An 18,427-nucleotide genomic window follows, 5' to 3' on the forward strand; every position below is an offset into this window, starting at 1 on the left:
TTTAGCATTCATCATGAGAACTCTGCTGAGGTACAGTATATATATCTAAAAAAAAATAATTCTGGAGTAGACATTTTTGTCTATTATCTGAATTTTTTGAATTTCTATATTTGAATTTGAAAAAATTACTATAAGGTGGGCTTTGTCTTTCATTCCTTGCTTAGTGCCTGAAATGTTCTCTCCAGTTGAAAAAAAGCTAAGAACAAATGATCCTGAGACTTCACTCCTTGATCTGCTACATTTTGGGAGACTATGGACAATTCACTTAACACCATATCTTCATTGATTCTAGGTTACCTGTCTCCTGCTGATTCTGGAGGAGGATACAAATCCTAATTTATTGCAGGTTCCTAACTTTGATGCACGTCACCTTACTGTGCTAGTTTTCCACATTATAAAATTGAGGAAAATAACAATGTCCTACTTTCTATTTTCTGTGATTCTAGATAGGAAATACTGTTATTTTTCTCTTATGATATCTGAAATGGAAACTAGTTTCAAATTAGCAACTCACTGTTGTGACCTTTTCAGGTGGCTCAAAACCAGAAGTGTTGTGTGGATCTCCTTCTTTTCCCATTGCTATCAAACGTGCTGGTAGATTAAATCAGGTAAAATCAAAGTGTCCCTTTTGTTTGATCTTTTATATGTTTTAAAGTCCATATAAACTAATTAAAAAAAACTTGCAAGGGAAACCTTTTATGTTGTGGAATGACATATTTCAGTTTTGTTTGTTCATTGATGTGTATGTGTTTTTTATAGGGAGTGCTTATACATGAAGAAAAAAAGAAACAAAAAGGAAAAGTGTTCTTGAGTCCCCAGTCAGGTTTGTATATCTTCATTTCAATTTAGATACTTTGTGGGAAAACAGTGTGGCCAGCAGGTTGAGGGAGGTGATTCTGCCTCTCTGCTCTGCTGTGGTGAGACCCCACCTGGAGTGCTGCTTCCCAGCACAGGAAGGACATTGACCTGTTGGAGTGTGTCCACAGGGGGGACACAAGGATGATTAGAGGGATGGAGCACCTCTCCTATGGACAGGCTGAGTGGATTGGGGTTGTTCAGCCTGGAGAAGAGAAGGCTCCAGAAAAACCTTATTGCAGTCTTTCAGTTCTAGAAAGGATCCTGGTGGGGACAAACTTTTCAGAAGGATTGTTGCCATAGGACAAGGGGTGATGGTTTCATACTGAAAGAGGGCTGGTTTTAAGATCAGATTAAAGGAAGAAGTTTTTCACAAGGAGAGTAGTAAAACACTGGACCAGGTTGCCCTGAGAGGTGGTGTATGCTTCCTCCCTGGGAATATTCAAGGTCAGGTTGGATGTGGCTCTGAGCTACCTGATCAAGTTAAGGATGTCCTTGGTCGTGGTAGGGCAGCTAGACTAGATGACCTTTAAGGTCTGTTCCAACCCAAACTTTTCTATAATTATATCATTCTCCATGAGTCCTTATAGGAACTCTGCCTAATTTGCTGAACACAGTGGCAGTCTGAATAGGTTGAAGGCACCTTGTCAGTTTTTCTAGCTGGAAAAGTGTAAAATTTTTGTGTTTTGTTTTGGAAACAAACTTGGGCATAACAATTCTGTGCCCTTATTTCATTGACTCTGGTAGATTTGTTTTGCAGAAAGATACGGAAGGGTTTTATCAGTCTCTGTCTCCTGTTTTGGCATCCATGGGGTTCTCTGATCCTTCAGGGACAAAATGTGGAGTGCTTTCTTGTGCAGCTTCCTCAGAATAATTGTCTAGAATTATACAGGGTAAAATAATTTAGGGGAGATGATCAAACCACATCCTTAGTCTGAGCTGCCTAAACACAAAGAAGCTGAAATTACATTTAAAAGTAGCAGTGAGTTTATGTTATAAAGGCCTTTATGTACTCTTTCTGGTTCAGAGATGTTTTGCTTCTGGTGCATGGTTACAAATGTAGCTTCCTTACAATAATATCACACACTTATTGATAGGTACAGTGAAGATCCTAAAAAGAACTGTTTTTTTTTCAACTATTTTGAGTTTCTAATACAACTCTGCAAGCTTTTTATACAAACGTATAGAGCTTGGGTGTACAACATACAAATCTCTTCTGAGGCAGCTGAAGGGGGACCTAGTTAGTTTTCCAAAGATGGTAAAGACCTGACTGCAATTAAGTATCTCAAATTAAATAATCAGTTTTGTTGAAAAGGTTTTTTGTCTTCACTGCAAGACTTTTTCAAATCTGGGGATTTTTAACACAAAGTGATCTGTCATTGGATATATAGTTGAAAAAAATGCTGATTTCCAATTTTGTATTTTGTTATTTCTTAACTGTCCTCCAGCACATAATGATTTAATCTGTGTCTCCTTTCATTATAGTTTGACTTAGCAGTAATTTTCTCCTTTCTGATTGTTTCAGTTGGTTTATGCCTTTCTTTTTTAAAAAAAGAAAGAAAGAAAAAACCCAATATCTTTAAAATGTGATGTTTTCTTCCTCCCCATCTCAGGCAGCCTTTCCAATAAGTACATGACTCAGGGAAAAGCCTCACAGAAGAGGACCCAACAAGAATCATAAGGGATATTAAGCACTGGTAATTGCAATAGAGGCCCATCATTCATTTAAAAGAAGTGTCTTTGGCTAAAGCATCTGGATTCACAGGACAGCAGCACAGACAACCTTCAACTTAAGTTCAACAAAAATATGGATGTTTTATTTTAAATTGCTAATATAAGCAAATGTGGATTTTAATATGGAGCCCTGCCCTTAAATAGATCATTGGAGCATTTTAAAAGAAAGCCTTGGCTTTTACTTGTTTACTAGGTAAATCATCTAGAAACAGGCAGGTATTAAAGATTAACTGTTTTCAAGGTTTTGTCATTCCACCTAACCATTTTAAACAGTACTAAAATTGTGTGCAAGCCAAATGAATTATATTTTCTTCAAAAATTAATTTTTGAAGGAGCAAATTATATTTATTAATTGTAATTGTTTACTGAATCCTTGTGTAAGTGTTTGAAATGTTTGTAGACTGATACATTATTTTTTATTTCTGCAAAGAACTGAAAACATAGACACTAGTAAACATAAGTAAAACAATCTGTGAACAAGCAGTGCCATTGAGATTTTGTGGGATTTTTTTCTGTTCTGTGACTTCATGGGAGTCCATTGGCTGCTGTGCTTGTGTTCAAGAATAAAAAAAGACTAAGAAAAACAGGTCAGGCCTGTTTTGTTGCTGCTAAGAATCTTTTTCAAGACCTTGGGGATACAGACAATGCTTTAAGAAATAGAGGTATTATATTTGGCAAATGGGGAAAAACACTTGCCCATTTTCATAGAATGTGAAGAGAATCTTTGTACCAGTTAAGAATTTACATTCATTAGTAGTATGAACCTGAGCTTTACTTGAAGTCCTTCCAGAGCTGGTGATGTACCATCTTATCTTGTTCAGGAAAGAATAAATTTCATGTCAAAATTAAAATCACTGTTAATTTATGAATCTGAAATAAATTTTAAAAAATATTAAAAATCAGACTACAGTCTGTAATTTTTCTTAGGTTGTAGTTTTCAATATTCCTGACATAAATGTAGGATTAATGCTAACTTATTAGAATTACCTAGTTTTAGAAATAGTTTGTTCCATTTTTTTCCTTATCCATCAATTTTTGTTAAAGTTTAAAGTTAGAATTGCCAAAGTGGTGTTAAGAAATTGGGATCTTAACTCGTTTTGGTTTTCATCCATCTGAAGTCAGCTATCTGTGAACATGTGATATTTTCACAAATAGTCTCTTGTGTTCTTTCCTAAACGTATTTTCAATCAAATATTAGCCAGCAACAAAGAGAAAATAATTCCAACTTTTGTCTTGTATAGCATATTTCATCATTTGAAATAAAGTCAGTTTTTCCTTCAAAAATAAGTTAGTTCTTGTAGTTTTTCATTCATATGCAAAAATGAAAAAGGGTGACATGACTTCTGTGTGCTTCTGTTCAGAGTTAGTTCCAATTTTGCTGATGGGAATGAAGTGTGTAAACCTCTAGGGGGCTCTGGTGGAATCTCAAAGGCAGAAGTAATTAAAAAAATATAATCAGATTTATGCATACTCACTCTTTTCGTTTGTGATACTCTGTAGTTCAGTGGTGACATTTTCAATAGTGAAATTTCTAAACTTGCATCTGCATGAAAACTCATCCTGCAGATCCACCCATCTTTGAAGCTGCTGTTTCCTTATGCAACTTCTAATTCTGTATAGTTACTAATCTCACAGCCCTAAAATGAAACACCCAAACGTGGGATATATATTACACACACATTAAACTGGTAACTAATAAATCCTTTGTTTGCTTAAAAAGTTTTTAAAGACCAGAGTCATAAGTTACAGGATGTGTGACACAGACAAAACACAGCTGAGGAGCCAGAGCATACATGCCTGCAGAACCTAAGTTGTGACATGTAGGAGATTAAAAACTGAAATCGAAAAAATATAAGTTCTTCATAAAAATTCTGGATATACAAGATCCTGTTTGCCTTATGAGTATGTTCTCAAGGGAGCAATTTTGCTTACAGACACACTGCATTAATAAAACGTTTCTGGAGAAATAATTATAGTAATAGTAACAGTAATAAAATAGTGGTTTACAATGAAATTCACAATAATAAAATGTAATAATAAGCAAATATTTTATAAAACCTTCTGAATCAGGTGCATAATCTGTCCCTCTAATTATATGGAGGGGGACACAGTTGTTTTATTTGTGCTGCTTTTTTTAGTAGAAAAAAGTGCTGTTGTCATATTTCAAAGGAATTTCATCAAAATGCTTTTGATGTCCCAGTTTGCAGAGTTGGAGTATGTCTTATGCTATGATTAGTTAGGTACCAGTGATGAGAAGTTGAGAAAGATGACATTGTTTCAGGTGTGCAACACCTTTAACTGTCTTAAACAGGCAATTCAATCTCTTTAGCTCTTGAGCTGTGGTATCACACAACTCCGTCTCCCCTAATGTAATTGTTCTGGTGAGGTTTGTTGCCTACCTACATTTAAAACCATTTTCCCATGCATTAAAAATTTATTTAAATTTATTTAATACCTAGTGATTTCTTTTATAAGCCTCATCACATTTTTTAAGAACTGCAGAAGCCACATAAAAAATTATCTTCACTGGTAATTTTTGAGGACCTGAAGTAGTTGCTTAGGATGGGAGCTTGCTACCAAGGAAAGCTGCTGGCTTTTTTTCCCATACTGATAAATTACCAATATTTCTTGTTACTCACTTGAACTATTTAGATTTTAAAACTGACACCTTCTTTTATTTTCTCAAAGGCTGTTCTAGCCCATGGTCAGTCTTTCATATCAAGATTCATTCAGTAGACAGGGGACTAAAGAGTGATAATTGGAAGCATTCTGAGGAAGCAGACAGTAAAGCTGTTTGTTCATGCCTGCATGGTAGACTGTGAATGATTAAGGAGGCATTAGTTGCATTTGTACACAAACTTCACCCCTCCAAGTGTACTGACTTCAGCCTCAGGCCAGAGGTGCATTTAAATCCCCCCCATCCCTAAGTGAGAGTGCTTTAGTTGAGATGCATGCTCAAATTGGGTGTGAAAAGACAGGGGGCTTGTAGCTAAAGAAAATGCAACTTTTTTTTTTATACATGTGCTATCTTTATATTTGAAGTAGTAGTACTGTGTCCAATTTATTGAAGAGCAGTGGCATAATTATGTATGTAAAAAAACCCATCTGCACACTTAACTAGCAAACTCTTCAGCCCTGCTAAACACAGAACTGGGGAGCCAAAGTAAGAGGTGATAAGATTTGGATGTGTCACTTTTGCTTGGATTCAGAAATACAGATTTAAGTTATTGCCTAGCATATTTAAGGATGCTGTCAGAGGAAGTGAAGAATGGGTAGTTGTTTTCCTTCTGGCATGGCCGTCATCCAACTTGAAGTAATGGAATGAGTATCCCTGTACCAAGGCTGTTGGGGTTTCTCAAAGTCAGGTCACTGCAGCCACAAGCAGTACAGTTCACCCAGCCGCTTTCAAGCTGTCCTCCCACGATGTCTCCAGCAGGCTGAGATCCAGAAGAGCAGCTGTCCTAGTTCAGCAGGAGGGACCAGTTAACACTGTGTGTGGGTGACCAAAGCTGTGTATTCTATCCCCTCTATTCATTCCCCAAGGTCAATGGGCCATTAGCAGCAGCTGCCCAGGGAGCCATTATCACCTTCACACCCAGCCTGAGGGGGGCAGAGCTGCTAATGGGCCATCAACAGTTCAACACCCCCTGGCTCCCAACTCACAAAACCCCAGCAGTATAACCCAGTGTCCTGGGGCACAAACCCAAGGGGGTTTGTTTGCCCTTGTGCTGAGACCCGTGTGGTTCCTCCAAGTCCAGAGCAAAAGGAAAAGAAAAACCTGTTGGTGCAGACGAGGGCTGTGGTCTGGGCGAGAGCGGGGATCTCCTCCTGTCAAGGTCCTGCTGCTCCTCTGGATCCAACGAGAAGTTCCCAAGGTCTTCTTACCCACCACTTATGTACCCTCAGGGAGCACCCAGTCCCTCCCCCTGGGCGGGGACTCACACAATGGGTGATTAACTCTGGGAGCCAGGGGGTGTTGAACTGTTGATGGCCCATTAGCAGCTCCGCCCCCTCAGGCTGGGTGTGAAGGTGATAATGGCTCCCTGGGCAGCTGCTGCTAATGGCCCATTGACCTTGGGGAATGAATAGAGGGGGTAGAATACACAGCTTTGATCACCCCCACACAGGGTTAGCTGGTCCCTCCTGCTGAACTAGGACACCTCCCACACAGAATACAGTCTAAGGGGGACTGTTGCCTAAAAGGAAACCTCTAAGAGTCCATTTGTGAGTTTTAGCAGGCAAGCATTCTTTTATTACAGCACACTGGAGGATTTCAGCTTGCTGAGTGCACTGGTAACCATTGCACCAAAGTGCACATGGAGGTGTCTTCTCTACCATTTATGTCAGCATTACCATTCTCCACATTTCTGTTACGTATTCATTACATTTCCCAACACTTACATATACATACCCTTATAAGGTCTCTGAGGGGCTCCACAGGGGGTCTCTGGTGGTCATTTCTGTTTGGAGCCCCCAAAGTTCTAAGTGACTGCCTTATGAAATTCTTTAAGACAATACTCCTGGTTACAGGGTAACTTGGTGTTGCCTGCCTGGCTGCTTCCATTCACTTCTTCATTGTTTCCTTACTTTTCTTGGCTAGTTCCTTTAAATTGCTTGTCTCAACTATATGTAATTTTCCATGGTATGTTCCATTGCAAGCAGTACTAGTCCTGTTAGATCTCAAAGTTCTGGTATCAGGACTAAACAGAATGTGGAGCAGAGTGGAGACACTATAGCCAGGCTCTGTCAAAACCCCTGCAGAGGAAGGAACTTGATGGTACTTTCTCATTGATGAACTGCACAGAATCTGAAAAGCAAGGGAGAAAAAGGAAGACATCCCACTGTTGAATCAGCAACCATGGTGAAATCACACTCCTTAGACTGATGCATGCTCCCATCCCAAGGCTGTCTCAGCTCCTGTACTGAGATATTTGCCCCCACTGCTCATGGAGTAAGATGTATGACTAGACTCACTCGAGCTCCACCTAAATGTAAGGAAATAGTACAAAAGCGAGGTAAGAATGGTAAGTTAGGGAAGACTCCATCGTAACTCCTGGGATCAGTGGACAGCCTGAACCTGTCTTCCTCACAGGGACACCTATTGGGTAAGAAAAGTGTTCTGTGTGCACTGAATGACCATCTTGAGCTAGCTAGGAATTAGAGGTTGTTAGTAAATTGCTTGGAGTTAGTATATTGCTTTGAATATGCTTTTGCAATTAGATATCATCACTGGCAATCCTTGAAATTTACCCTGTCAGAATCCTGGGCTGCATCAAAATCAGCCATGGCCAGCAGGTCACGGGAGGTGATTTCAGCCTCCAGCCTGCTCTAGTGAGACCTCACTTGGAGTGTACATTCGGAGAGTACAGTTCTCGTGTCCCCTACACAAGGAGACATGGAACTGTTGCAGCAAGTCCAGAGGAGGGCCACAAGGTTGGTAAAGAGAACTGGAGCATCTCCCCAAGGAAGACAAGCTGAGAAAGTTGGAGCTGTTCAGCCTGAGAGAAGAGAAAGGTTGTGTGGAGACCTCACAGCAACCTTCCAGTACCTGAAGGAGGTTTACAGGGAAACGAGGTAGACTATTCCTCCAGAACTGTAGTAATTGGACAAGGAAGGAAATTTAGCTCAGATATTAGGAAGAAATTCTTTACTCTGAGGGTGCTGAGACACGGAAACAGGTTGCCCAGGGAGGCTGTGGATGCCCCAATCCTGGCAGTGCTCAAAGCCAGGCTGGGAAGGGCTTGAGCAATCTCCTGTAGTGGGAGGTGTCCCTGCCTATGGCAGGGGAGTTACGGCTGGATGACCTTGAAGGTCCATTCCAACTCCTTAACATTCTGTATCAGTGAAGTTTGTTATTCCGTAACCAGTTAACCTGAGTCCTTCAGGGGCGCTGACGAGACTACCCAAACACTGAGGGTTCGAGAAAATCCGCCCCTTTCCACGTGATGTCCGGACGCAGTTTGGCTGCGGCCCCCGCGGGCACAGCGAGGCGCAGCCCGTGCCCGTGCCCGTGCCCGTGCCCCTGTCCGTGCGCGCACCCGCGGGGCCTGTCCCGGGGCAGGGCCGAGCCCGTCACAGCCGTGCCCGTGCCTGGGCCCTTATCGGTGCGCGCACCCGCGGGGCCTGTCCCGGGGCAGAGCCGAGCCCGTCACAGCCGTGCCCGTGCCCGGGCCCTTATCGGTGCGCGCACCCGCGGGGCCTGTCCCGGGGCGGGGCCGAGCCCGTCACAGCCGTGCCCGGGCCTCTGTCCGTGCGCGCACCCGCGGGGCCTGTCCCGGGGTAGGGCCGAGCCCGTCACAACCGTGCCCGGGCCCCTGTCCGTGCGCGCACCCGCGGGGCCTGTCCCGGGGCAGGGCCGAGCCCGTCACAACCGTGCCCGGGCCCTTATCGGTGCGCGCACCCGCGGGGCCTGTCCCGGGGCAGGGCCGAGCCCGTCACAGCCGTGCCCGGGCGCTTATCGGTGCGCGCACCCGCGGGGCCTGTCCCGGGGCAGGGCCGAGCCCGTCACAGCCGTGCCCGGGCCTCTGTCCGTGCGCGCACCCGCGGGGCCTGTCCCGGGGCAGGGCCGAGCCCGTCACAGCCGTGCCCGGGCCCCTGTCCGTGCGCGCACCCGCGGGGCCTGCCCCGGGGCAGGGCCGAGCCCGTCACAGCCGTGCCCGGGCGCTTATCGGTGCGCGCACCCGCGGGGCCTGTCCCGGGGCAGGGCCGCGCCCGTCACAGCCGTGCCCGGGCCCTTATCGGTGCGCGCACCCGCGGGGCCTGTCCCGGGGCAGGGCCGCGCCCGTCACAGCCGTGCCCGTGCCCGGGCGCTTATCGGTGCGCGCACCCGCGGGGGGGGACAGGGGAGCACCCGGGGCGGGCCGCGCCTGCGCGGTGGGGGCAGTGCGGCTGCGGCGGCGGCGCTGCCCATGGCCGAGGGAGTCGGCCATGGCCTCGTCTGTGGTGCGCGCCACGGTGCGCGCCGTCAGCAAGCGCAGGATCCAGGCCACCCGCGCCGCGCTCACCCTGGTCAGTGCCGCGGGTGGGCAGCGGACGGGACACGGGGACCGCCGCTTCTCACGGGTGCGGGAGCTGCGCCACGGCCTCCGCCACCGGCCCGGGGAGCGCGGCCGCCCCTGGGGACACCGGCCGGGGCCTGGGCCGGGGCTGGGCTGTGCCGCTCGGGAGGGCAGCGCCAGGCCGGGATCGCTGGGGCCGGCAGCGGCGGGAGGGCTGAGGGGGCTGTTTTTCCCCTTCCCGAGTTTAGAGGGGGAGCTGCTGCTCCTCGCTCATCCAGCTGGGAGAAGGCCCCGCGGAGCCGCAGAGCTCCGGGACAGCACCAGAGCGGCCCTTCCGTGTGCACGGTCTGATTGCACAGACACCCCCAAACGGGTATTGATTTAACGTTTTTAAAAAAGGCGAAATGCTTTACCTAGCAGGTAAAGCAGGCTTTATATCCTGTTATTAATGATAAAGGAGGTGTATTCTGTACTAGCAGCCATACTGGGGAGGCCGAACTTGAAAACTTCGTGTTCGATCATAGGCTGGACTTGATGATCCCAAAGGATTTTTCCAACCTAACTGAGTCTGCGAGGGATCACTGCAGAGGAAAGTGCTGTCAGTTCCCTGCAGGAACAGAGCCAGATCGAGTGCATAGGCAGTCCAGTTGTTTGTCAGTAGTGCTTCAGTAACAAATGAAGAGAGGTAGCAGGAATTAGAAGAAGTGTTGTACTGCAAGTCTGCTTCTCGTTTGCTTTGTGTGTTTAAGCTTATGGTAAGAACTCTGTGTTATTAATGCTTAGAAACTGGTAGACATGTAATGGAAATTTTAACGTTTGTGTTGAGCTCTTGAATTTCTGCAATGGCTAGATCTGCATGAGCAGTGGATTTTATCTGCTGTAGAGTGACAGTTCCCCTGTGTTAGTGGGAAGAGAGAAGGAGGCCATAAGCACTTCTGTACTTAACTGATTTTTGCCTGTTTGTCTGTAATATGCGTATGACAAAATTTTCACAGTCAGAATTACTTGATTGAGTTACAGTAGTGATTTTCTGGAGGAAAAAAAACAACATGGACCTTGGCAGGCTTGAGAGGTGGACTGATGCAAACCTCATTGATGCCATGAATGACCCTTCCCCCCAAAAAAGGACTCTGAGCCACGTTAGTGCAGGGTAAGATAAAAAGTGAAGGTCCTTTAATAACACAGGGCCTACAGCCCACAGGAATACAGGATGACATGCATGTGTCCCAGTTCTTGTTTCCATGGCTTTTATAATAAGATCCCTCCAATCATTGCGTTGCACATTTCTCAGTCCAGCCCCAGTCCCACCCCTGGTCCAACCCCTGGAATTGGGTCTGGGGTCATCAAGACCCTCTGTCTTCATCAGCTCCTCTTCCTCGGGCACACAAAGGTCTCTTGGAGTTCATCCAGTTCTGGCTTTTGGGTCACTGACCTGTGTTTATGTTTCATTCTGTGGCCCTTCTGATATCCTTCAGCTCTACCTTGGAAAGGAGTCTAAACAAGATTAATTAACTAAAGGAATTTGAGCTCCCTGTTCTGGGACAGGGGTAGTGATAGAAAGGCATTAAACTGTTAGAAATATTAACCCTCTAAAAATCTACAAAATGTGAAAATCAGAACAAAAACCCTTTCGGCATCATCATGAAATTCAACAAAGTGAAATGCAAGGTCCTGCACCTGGGTAAGGGCAAACCCAGGCACACCTACAGGTTGAGTGGCAAATGGATTGAGAGCAGCCCTGCAGAGAAGGCCTTGAGTGTGCTGGTGGATGAGAGGCTGGAGATGAGCCAACAGTGTGCACTGACAGCCCAGAACGTCAGTCCTACCCTGGGCTGCATCAAAAGGAGCATGGCCAGCACGTCGAGGGAGGTGATTTCTCCCACCCTGCTCTTGTGAAACCCCACCTGAAGTGCTGCATCCAGCTCTCGTGCCCCAACACAAAAATGGCATAGAACTGTTGGAACATGTCCAGAAGAGGGCCTGAAGTTGATAAGGGGACTGGAGCACCTCCCCTACAAAGACAGGCTGACAAAGTTAGGGCTGTTCAACCTGGAGAAGAAAAGTTTTCATGAAAACCTCATAGCAATTGTCCAGTATCCAAAGGGGGCCTACAGGGAAGATGGAAACGGACTCTTTGTCAGGATTTGTAGCAACAGGACAAGGACTAATGGGTTCAGACCAAAAGAGGAGAAATTCGGGTTAGATACCTGGAAATAATTTTTCCCTGTGTCAGTGGTGAGGCCCTGGAACAGGTTGCCCAGAGAAGCTGTGGATGCCCCATCCCTGGCAGTGTTCAAGACCGTGTTGAATGGGGCTGTGAGAAGCCTGGTCTGGTGAAAGGTGACCCTGCCCTCTGCACATGGGTTGGAACTAGATCATATTTAAAGTCCCTTCCAACCCAAAGCATTCTAGTATTCTAACAACCAAAACCCCTACATCTAAGGACTGCAGTTTCTGAACTACCTATTTGTGGCCAGTGTGGGTGAGCAGGGGAGTGAGGAGATAGTGTGTTCTGTGTGGATTAGATGCAGCAGGCATCTGTTTTACAGCAGTCAGTATCATCAGAACAGGCATCTGTTTCAAGCAGAATAAAGATCAGTCAATACTGACAGGGGAACTTGGCAGATAGAAGGCAAATGTAAACTAAGAAAATTTGAGTACACAGAGTTGGAATAGATTTTTTTTATAGTGAAACAAAATACTTTGCACACTTTAATACATGCAAACACTGCAAATAAAAAAAAAATCAAATTAGTGTATGTGGTTTTGTTTTTCAGACCCCATCTGCTGTTCAGAAGATAAAAGAGCTTCTGAAAGATAAACCTGAGCATGTAAGTATAGGCAGAGTCTGTCTATAGATTGTGTTAAGGTACTAGCACAGTTCATAATTGCAAAGCACTTCTGGCTAACTCAGAAGTTTGAAATAAACACTGAGGTGCTCATTAGAGATACTGGCATATTGTTTTGGATGGGAAGCTTGTTTATGTATCAAGCTCATTTTGTAATAAAATGAAATGCAGGAATAAAATTAAATGCAGGCAATAACTGATTAATGGCATTTCACTGTACAGTTCTGTTGAGGTTAACAAAGCTGAAAAAATTTTAAGCTTCATGTCTCTTTGAGCTACATTTTGTTGAAACCTTTTAATATGTCACAGTAGTGACTTCCAGTAGGGAAAGAGATCTTCAGCTTTAAGTTCTCATAGAAATTCTCATTGTGAAGTATGCAACAATGCAGTTATGTTCAAATGCATTAGAAAGCATCTAATTCTTAGTAAACTTGCCAGACAATGTGGTTTTTTAAGTAATTGGTGTTTCCCTAAATAACTGATTGAGCTTGTCACACAGAGTCTTCCTTTACAGCCATTGTAAAAAGAAGCATTAGATTTTCCTGACTCTGAAGAATATTTCTCTTTCCACTTCCTTACAAGGCCCATTGTTTCTTCTGTTTCCTGTGCATCTCCAGCTAACTAGACTATTTGTTCTAATTTCTTAGGCAATCCTAAGGAATCTTTGGGCCTACAAGTTACATGGTCAGTCATTCTTATGCTGTAAATGGTGTTTACATTTTCCAGCCCATTCCTGGTAGCAGTTCAAGTAGAGAAAGATATTTAGTCTGAAAGGATCAGATACAGTTTGATGACAAATTATGTGTTTTGAAACATTTTTATTGTAACTGATTACGGAGATAATAAAATTTTCCTCTTCTGTGATGAGGCACTGGTGTGTGGAAGGTGACACAGATGCTGCTGAAAGACTGTTGTGCACAAATACTTTTCTGTTTTGTTAAAACCTTTTCTCAGTTCTTTTTCTTGCACAGATGCTCTTTTTGTCAGACTTTTTGGATGCTGTAAGTGTTACAAACATTGCCTAGGTTGGCTTTTAAGGTCAGTTAAAACAGTAAGCAAATACACATACTTGATGTAAGGGAAATAATTACTCTGTAAGTGAAACTAGCAGTAAAGGTAGTGAAGAAATCAAAGTATGTTTTTCAAAACTTTGGCTTGAAATAAGTTTTCTGATGGTGTCATTACAAGATTTCTGCGAAAATTTAATAACTGCCTTTGTCTGGCCTCAGTTTTATAATTATGTTATCATCAATAATCTTAACATAGCACCTGAATTAGCATCTGAGTAAACTTCAAATATAAGTCACAAAAATATCTGGCTTTGAAATTTGACTGTCTTTATGAGACTCAGTACCTGCCTACACGAGTGCCAGCAGTGTGTTATTTCAAAACTTAAACATACCTTAGGTTTGATCCACAGCTGCAATCATCTGATGGGTCTTTTTACCTTGGTGCTCAAATTTGTAAAAGGAAAAACATGTTACCACTTTATCTGTTAAGGTTATTCCATTCTTTGTTCAGCAGTAGAGAAAAATAAATGTCAGCATTTTGTTTTTCTGCATACTTTTTAACTTGCTGTTCCCGAATAGATTTTAAAGAAGAAGTCATCCCTGTGATAGTGGGTTTTTATTGTCTTTTTTTTTTTAGGTGGGTGTGAAAGTTGGTGTTCGTACAAGGGGATGCAATGGACTTTCTTACACATTAGAATATACAAAATCAAAAGGAGACTCTGATGAAGAGGTAGTTCAAGATGGTGAGTTTCTGATGCAGCAGAACAAGATTCTGTTGTGGTAAGGACAAAAATCGGTCATTTTGAGGAAAGAACATTTGTTTTTTGAAAGTTTTGGGTCATCTTGTTGGATTCAAAGAGTGGGAAGAGCTGTCTGTAACACTTGGCAATTATGTACTGAAGCTGAGACTCATTCCCAAGTTCTACAGCTGCTTTCCCTGCATTATCATTTTTTCTTGTTCCCCATCAAAATACAGACATTCATGCCCATACACAAGTAACAGTTCTAGACTGTTTCCAGATTTCTACAGGTAGTGAAAACAGTGGTGAAAGTGCCCCAAAGTAGGCCAGGGAAACCAAGTTACACTGGTCGTCTTCTTATTTATCTATTTTACCACTGGTCAAAAGAGAATTTCAAAGTGAAAGATGATTTTGCTGTATGTAACTTTTTTTTTCTGTTGTCTCCAAGGGGTTAGAGTGTTTATTGAGAAGAAGGCACAGCTGACACTTCTAGGAACTGAAATGGACTATGTAGAAGACAAGCTGTCTAGTGAATTTGTCTTCAATAATCCAAACATCAAAGGCACATGTGGCTGTGGAGAAAGCTTTAACATATGAAATCTTAGGACTTCTTCTTTGACTTTAAACAGCCCCAAACACTTACTATTATGACTTCCGGAAGAAAATGCATTTTCTTCATGTTTGTAGGCTGTGCAAAGTGGGGATACTATTAAGAATAATAAATGATTTTGAAAATGTAAGTTCTGTGTTAAATTCCACCACTGATGTAGTTATCCTGTAATTTGTGATGAGTTGAGATCTAAAAGGTAAGAACAGGAAGTGCTGCAGTAAAACACCTGTGTACTTGCCCTTGCCAAGGAAATAAAATCTCACTATTCTTTTCCTTTGTCATTTTTTTGTCCATGCTACACGTACTTGCCCATGCAAACCCCATTTGTGAGAATACATTGTGTTCTGCTTTGATTTGGGAAAAACAAACAAATGATCAAGAACCCCCAACCATTTGTATGTGTGTGTTTATAAAGATTTACATATACAGGCACACAGTCCTTGCTTGCATTATAGTCCTCTGATATTTCCATCTTTTTCTAAGTGCATTTTCTGATGTTTTATTTTCCCTTAAATCCAGGGAAATAACGATGTTGTTCATGTATTAATATAGTGGTAGGCTACACTGCTTGCAGAAATGCTTCAAAGAGCTCTCACCTAATTCTTTTCCTTTCCTTTTTGAAGGCACAGTCTCTGCTGTACTCAGTCATTTTCAAAACATGAAATACTGGAGGACTAAAACATGACACACACGGGCCTTGTTTTTCAAACTTCTGTTGTTTATCTTTCTTCAATTAAATTGCAAAGTTAGTAAAACTGCCTCCAAATTCTGATTCTGCGTGTTCACAGGATGTGCTCTGTGTGTGCACCAAAAGCTATAAATGCTTTTTTTGAGAGACAAATCTTAGATTTCTCAGTACTATTTTTTTTGTACTTGCATCTGCTACTAATTTTGTTGCAGTTTGAACTCTTCTTCGTAAGTTTGTAGGTAGTAGCGTGGAGTTTTTCTCACCAAAGCTTATGGTGACTTCTATTTAACTCCTGTCTTGAAGTTAACTTGGTAACAGGAGAAAATGCATTTATAATTTTTTAGAAGTTAATATTTCATAATAGTTCTAAATCTCGACAGTAATTAAATTACTATAGGAGGCCATTTTTACTTTGGAATATAAGTGTACTTAATCAGAATTTTGTTTCTATAAACAAGTGTGTTTCAGTCTTACACAGTCTTCAGCACTTCTTTGCTGGTGCTGAGGTGGAAGTGTAAATACCTTTCCAGACCTTCCCAAAACCTGGTATGAGGCAGGAACTGTTGTGCCCATTTATCTTCTCATTGTCCAGAGATGACATTGTGCAGCCAAGCTGCTTACTTGTGTGTAAGAGAAGAGAAATGCCTACCTGGGCAATTGGTTGGAACAACTGGTGTAAAGGATGCAAGTAAAAAGTAGAGAACAACAGGGATCTTGCAGTCAAGAACAGGAACGTGTTGAGATGGGAGTGAACTGAGAGCATTAAGGCTGCATGTTGACAATCAGAAGGTCATCTTGTTCTGGACAGATCTACCCACATGCCTGTCATCAACTGCTGTAGACTGGGTGCAGCTACATTTTTTTCTTCCCTCTACACTTTTCCCAAGGCACAGGAAAAGGATAAAAATTAAAAAATGAAATAATGTTTCATCTGCTTTATGTAGTGCACAGGAACAGGAGGTCAGAATTACCTACAGTCTAACACTAAATACTTGAATTTTGATTGTATATCAACTTTTCATGTAAAAGCACTGTTTCCTTCAACAGCCAACTGTTGTACACAGTTACTTTATGTAATAATTGAGGAACTGGTAATACACTGGCTAAATGCTTCTCTAGTGCCGTAAATCTTTCAGTTTTGCCAAGCAGAAATGTGCAGTTCCTGTGACATAGCTGCATTACGTCTAAAACTCCACACTGGGGATTTCTTCAGATTGCATTTCTCTACTTCTTGCTAGAAATAAGACTTCGAATGTGGTAACACTGGTGGTTGTAAGAGTGTTGGGATGTGCTCATTTAGCTTTTTTGGGGGGGTGAAGGGGATTAATTTGAGGTTTGTTTTAGACCTGTGGCATGTATAGCAGTTCTTCTCATGTATTTGGTGTGTATGTTTTGAATGAAGGTTTGCACTTTTTGTACTCCCAGGAATAATCATCTAAGTTGTCACCTTACTAAGACAACTAATGCACAATGTGTTAAACTTCTACTAAAGTGCTATTTACAGTTGCATATAAACATGGTTTTGTTGATTAGTCTATTATAATTTTGAGCAACAATGTATGTAGAGTCCACAATTACACTAATAAATATTGCCTGTTGGTAACCATGAAATACTCCTATGTTGAACAATTTTTTAAAGTCTTAAAAGAAGTGGAGGAGAGAACAAGTTTGTGTGCTGAGATGGCAAAGTAGATACAGTATTGTTGTTACCTGAATTAATACTTCTCAAAAATACAAAACATTTCCAGGTGTTAGTGTATTCCAGCTTGAAAGGGCATAGAAACAGACAGAAAAAAATCAGTGAACTATGTACACAGGAGTGAGTAAATGCATAGACTTCTGTGAAACTTCACAATTCACCATTCTTGGGGGAAAAATTCTGGCAGGCAAGAAGAATATATTTTGGAGGCTTTTATGTACCAAAAAGTCACTGTGGTATGCTTTAATGCAGGGTAATGATTTTGACGAAGTAACTGTTGACATAAAAGTTTTTTAACTGGTAAGCCAGTTTGAGGGTGAGAGTTAAAGAGCATTCCTGGCCATTCCACTGCAGTGCTGTATCATGGCACTAATACACCATAGTGTACGATGTTTGTGGCGCACTTGGGGGTTTCTCTTAGACATAGTCTTTCTACTTCTCAGATTAGGTTTCCTTTTCCTGTTACGTGAAGATTCTGAATGATACAAGGTGAAGTAATAAATTCTGTAAAAATGTGAGAGGTTATTGGCACAATTGCATAGTCATGATGCTGGAAAGAGACAAATCCTTCCTTAGTCAGAAGCCTGGAAAGGCAACAGTTCCTTTTCTGCTGGAGCTCTTCCAGAACTTTGAGAAATCACTTGCTTGCATGACCAGATCAGTATCCCTGTTCCACCAGTTCTTGTAACTTTTTGAATGGCTCAAGAAGAACTTACTTAGAAGAACATTGGACAATATGCAAGTCATCTGCACAACAGATAACAGGACAAAATTAATAGGAACTATGAAATAAATAAGATGCAGGTAATGGGACTAATTTTTTATGTAAAAGAAACATTTTTGTTTGTTGAGTTTTTTTTAATAAGTCCTATATGTAGTAGGTTGCTACTACTTGATGTTGGATTTGGTTTTATTTTCTTTGTAATTATTATTCTCCCCCTTAATTTAAATCAGCACCTTTGGTACTGGAAGATATCTCCAGCTATACCATTCTTGTGGGTATACTGGCTGCATAGCTATTTATTAGTCAGATTTTTTATTAAGCTAAAATATTACAGTTTCTTCTTACAGAAGAATTCCATAGTTGTCTGATACCATAGAATCATAGAATCGATTGGGTTGGAAAAGACCTCCAAGATCATCGAGTCCAACCCTTGGTCCAACTCCAGTCCATTTACCAGATCATGGCACTCAGCGCCACGTCCAACCTGTGTTTAAAAATCTCCCGGGATGGTGAATCCACC

The 18,427-nt window shown here is 42.4% G+C and overlaps 2 protein-coding genes across 3 annotated transcripts in view; both read left to right on the top strand.

The window, feature by feature from the left end:
- TUT7 (terminal uridylyl transferase 7) overlaps nucleotides 1–3,866 on the top strand; it is a 32,388-nt gene extending 28,522 nt beyond the window's left edge. The window contains exons 27-29 of the mRNA XM_071580015.1: nucleotides 532–608; nucleotides 760–823; nucleotides 2,469–3,866. Of these exons, the coding sequence (XP_071436116.1) occupies nucleotides 532–608; nucleotides 760–823; nucleotides 2,469–2,536 (209 nt within the window). The 3' untranslated portion in view covers nucleotides 2,537–3,866. The remainder of the gene's footprint in view (nucleotides 1–531; nucleotides 609–759; nucleotides 824–2,468) is intronic.
- A 5,578-nt stretch (nucleotides 3,867–9,444) lies between these two features.
- ISCA1 (iron-sulfur cluster assembly 1) lies at nucleotides 9,445–15,066 on the top strand. 2 transcript variants are annotated; one of them, XM_071581152.1, is made up of 4 exons: nucleotides 9,445–9,651; nucleotides 12,365–12,418; nucleotides 14,084–14,189; nucleotides 14,635–15,066. In XM_071581152.1, exons 1-4 carry the CDS (start codon nucleotides 9,517–9,519, stop codon nucleotides 14,781–14,783), a joined length of 444 nt encoding a protein of 147 aa, XP_071437253.1. In that variant the 5' UTR covers nucleotides 9,445–9,516; the 3' UTR covers nucleotides 14,784–15,066. The 2 variants fall into 2 exon arrangements, with proteins under 2 accessions (XP_071437253.1, XP_071437254.1); XM_071581153.1 differs by having other exon boundaries at nucleotides 9,445–9,597.
- The last annotated feature ends 3,361 nt before the right edge of the window (nucleotides 15,067–18,427 follow it).

Source organism: Pithys albifrons, chromosome Z, assembly GCF_047495875.1.
Source record: "Pithys albifrons albifrons isolate INPA30051 chromosome Z, PitAlb_v1, whole genome shotgun sequence".
NCBI lineage: Eukaryota > Metazoa > Chordata > Aves > Passeriformes > Thamnophilidae > Pithys > Pithys albifrons.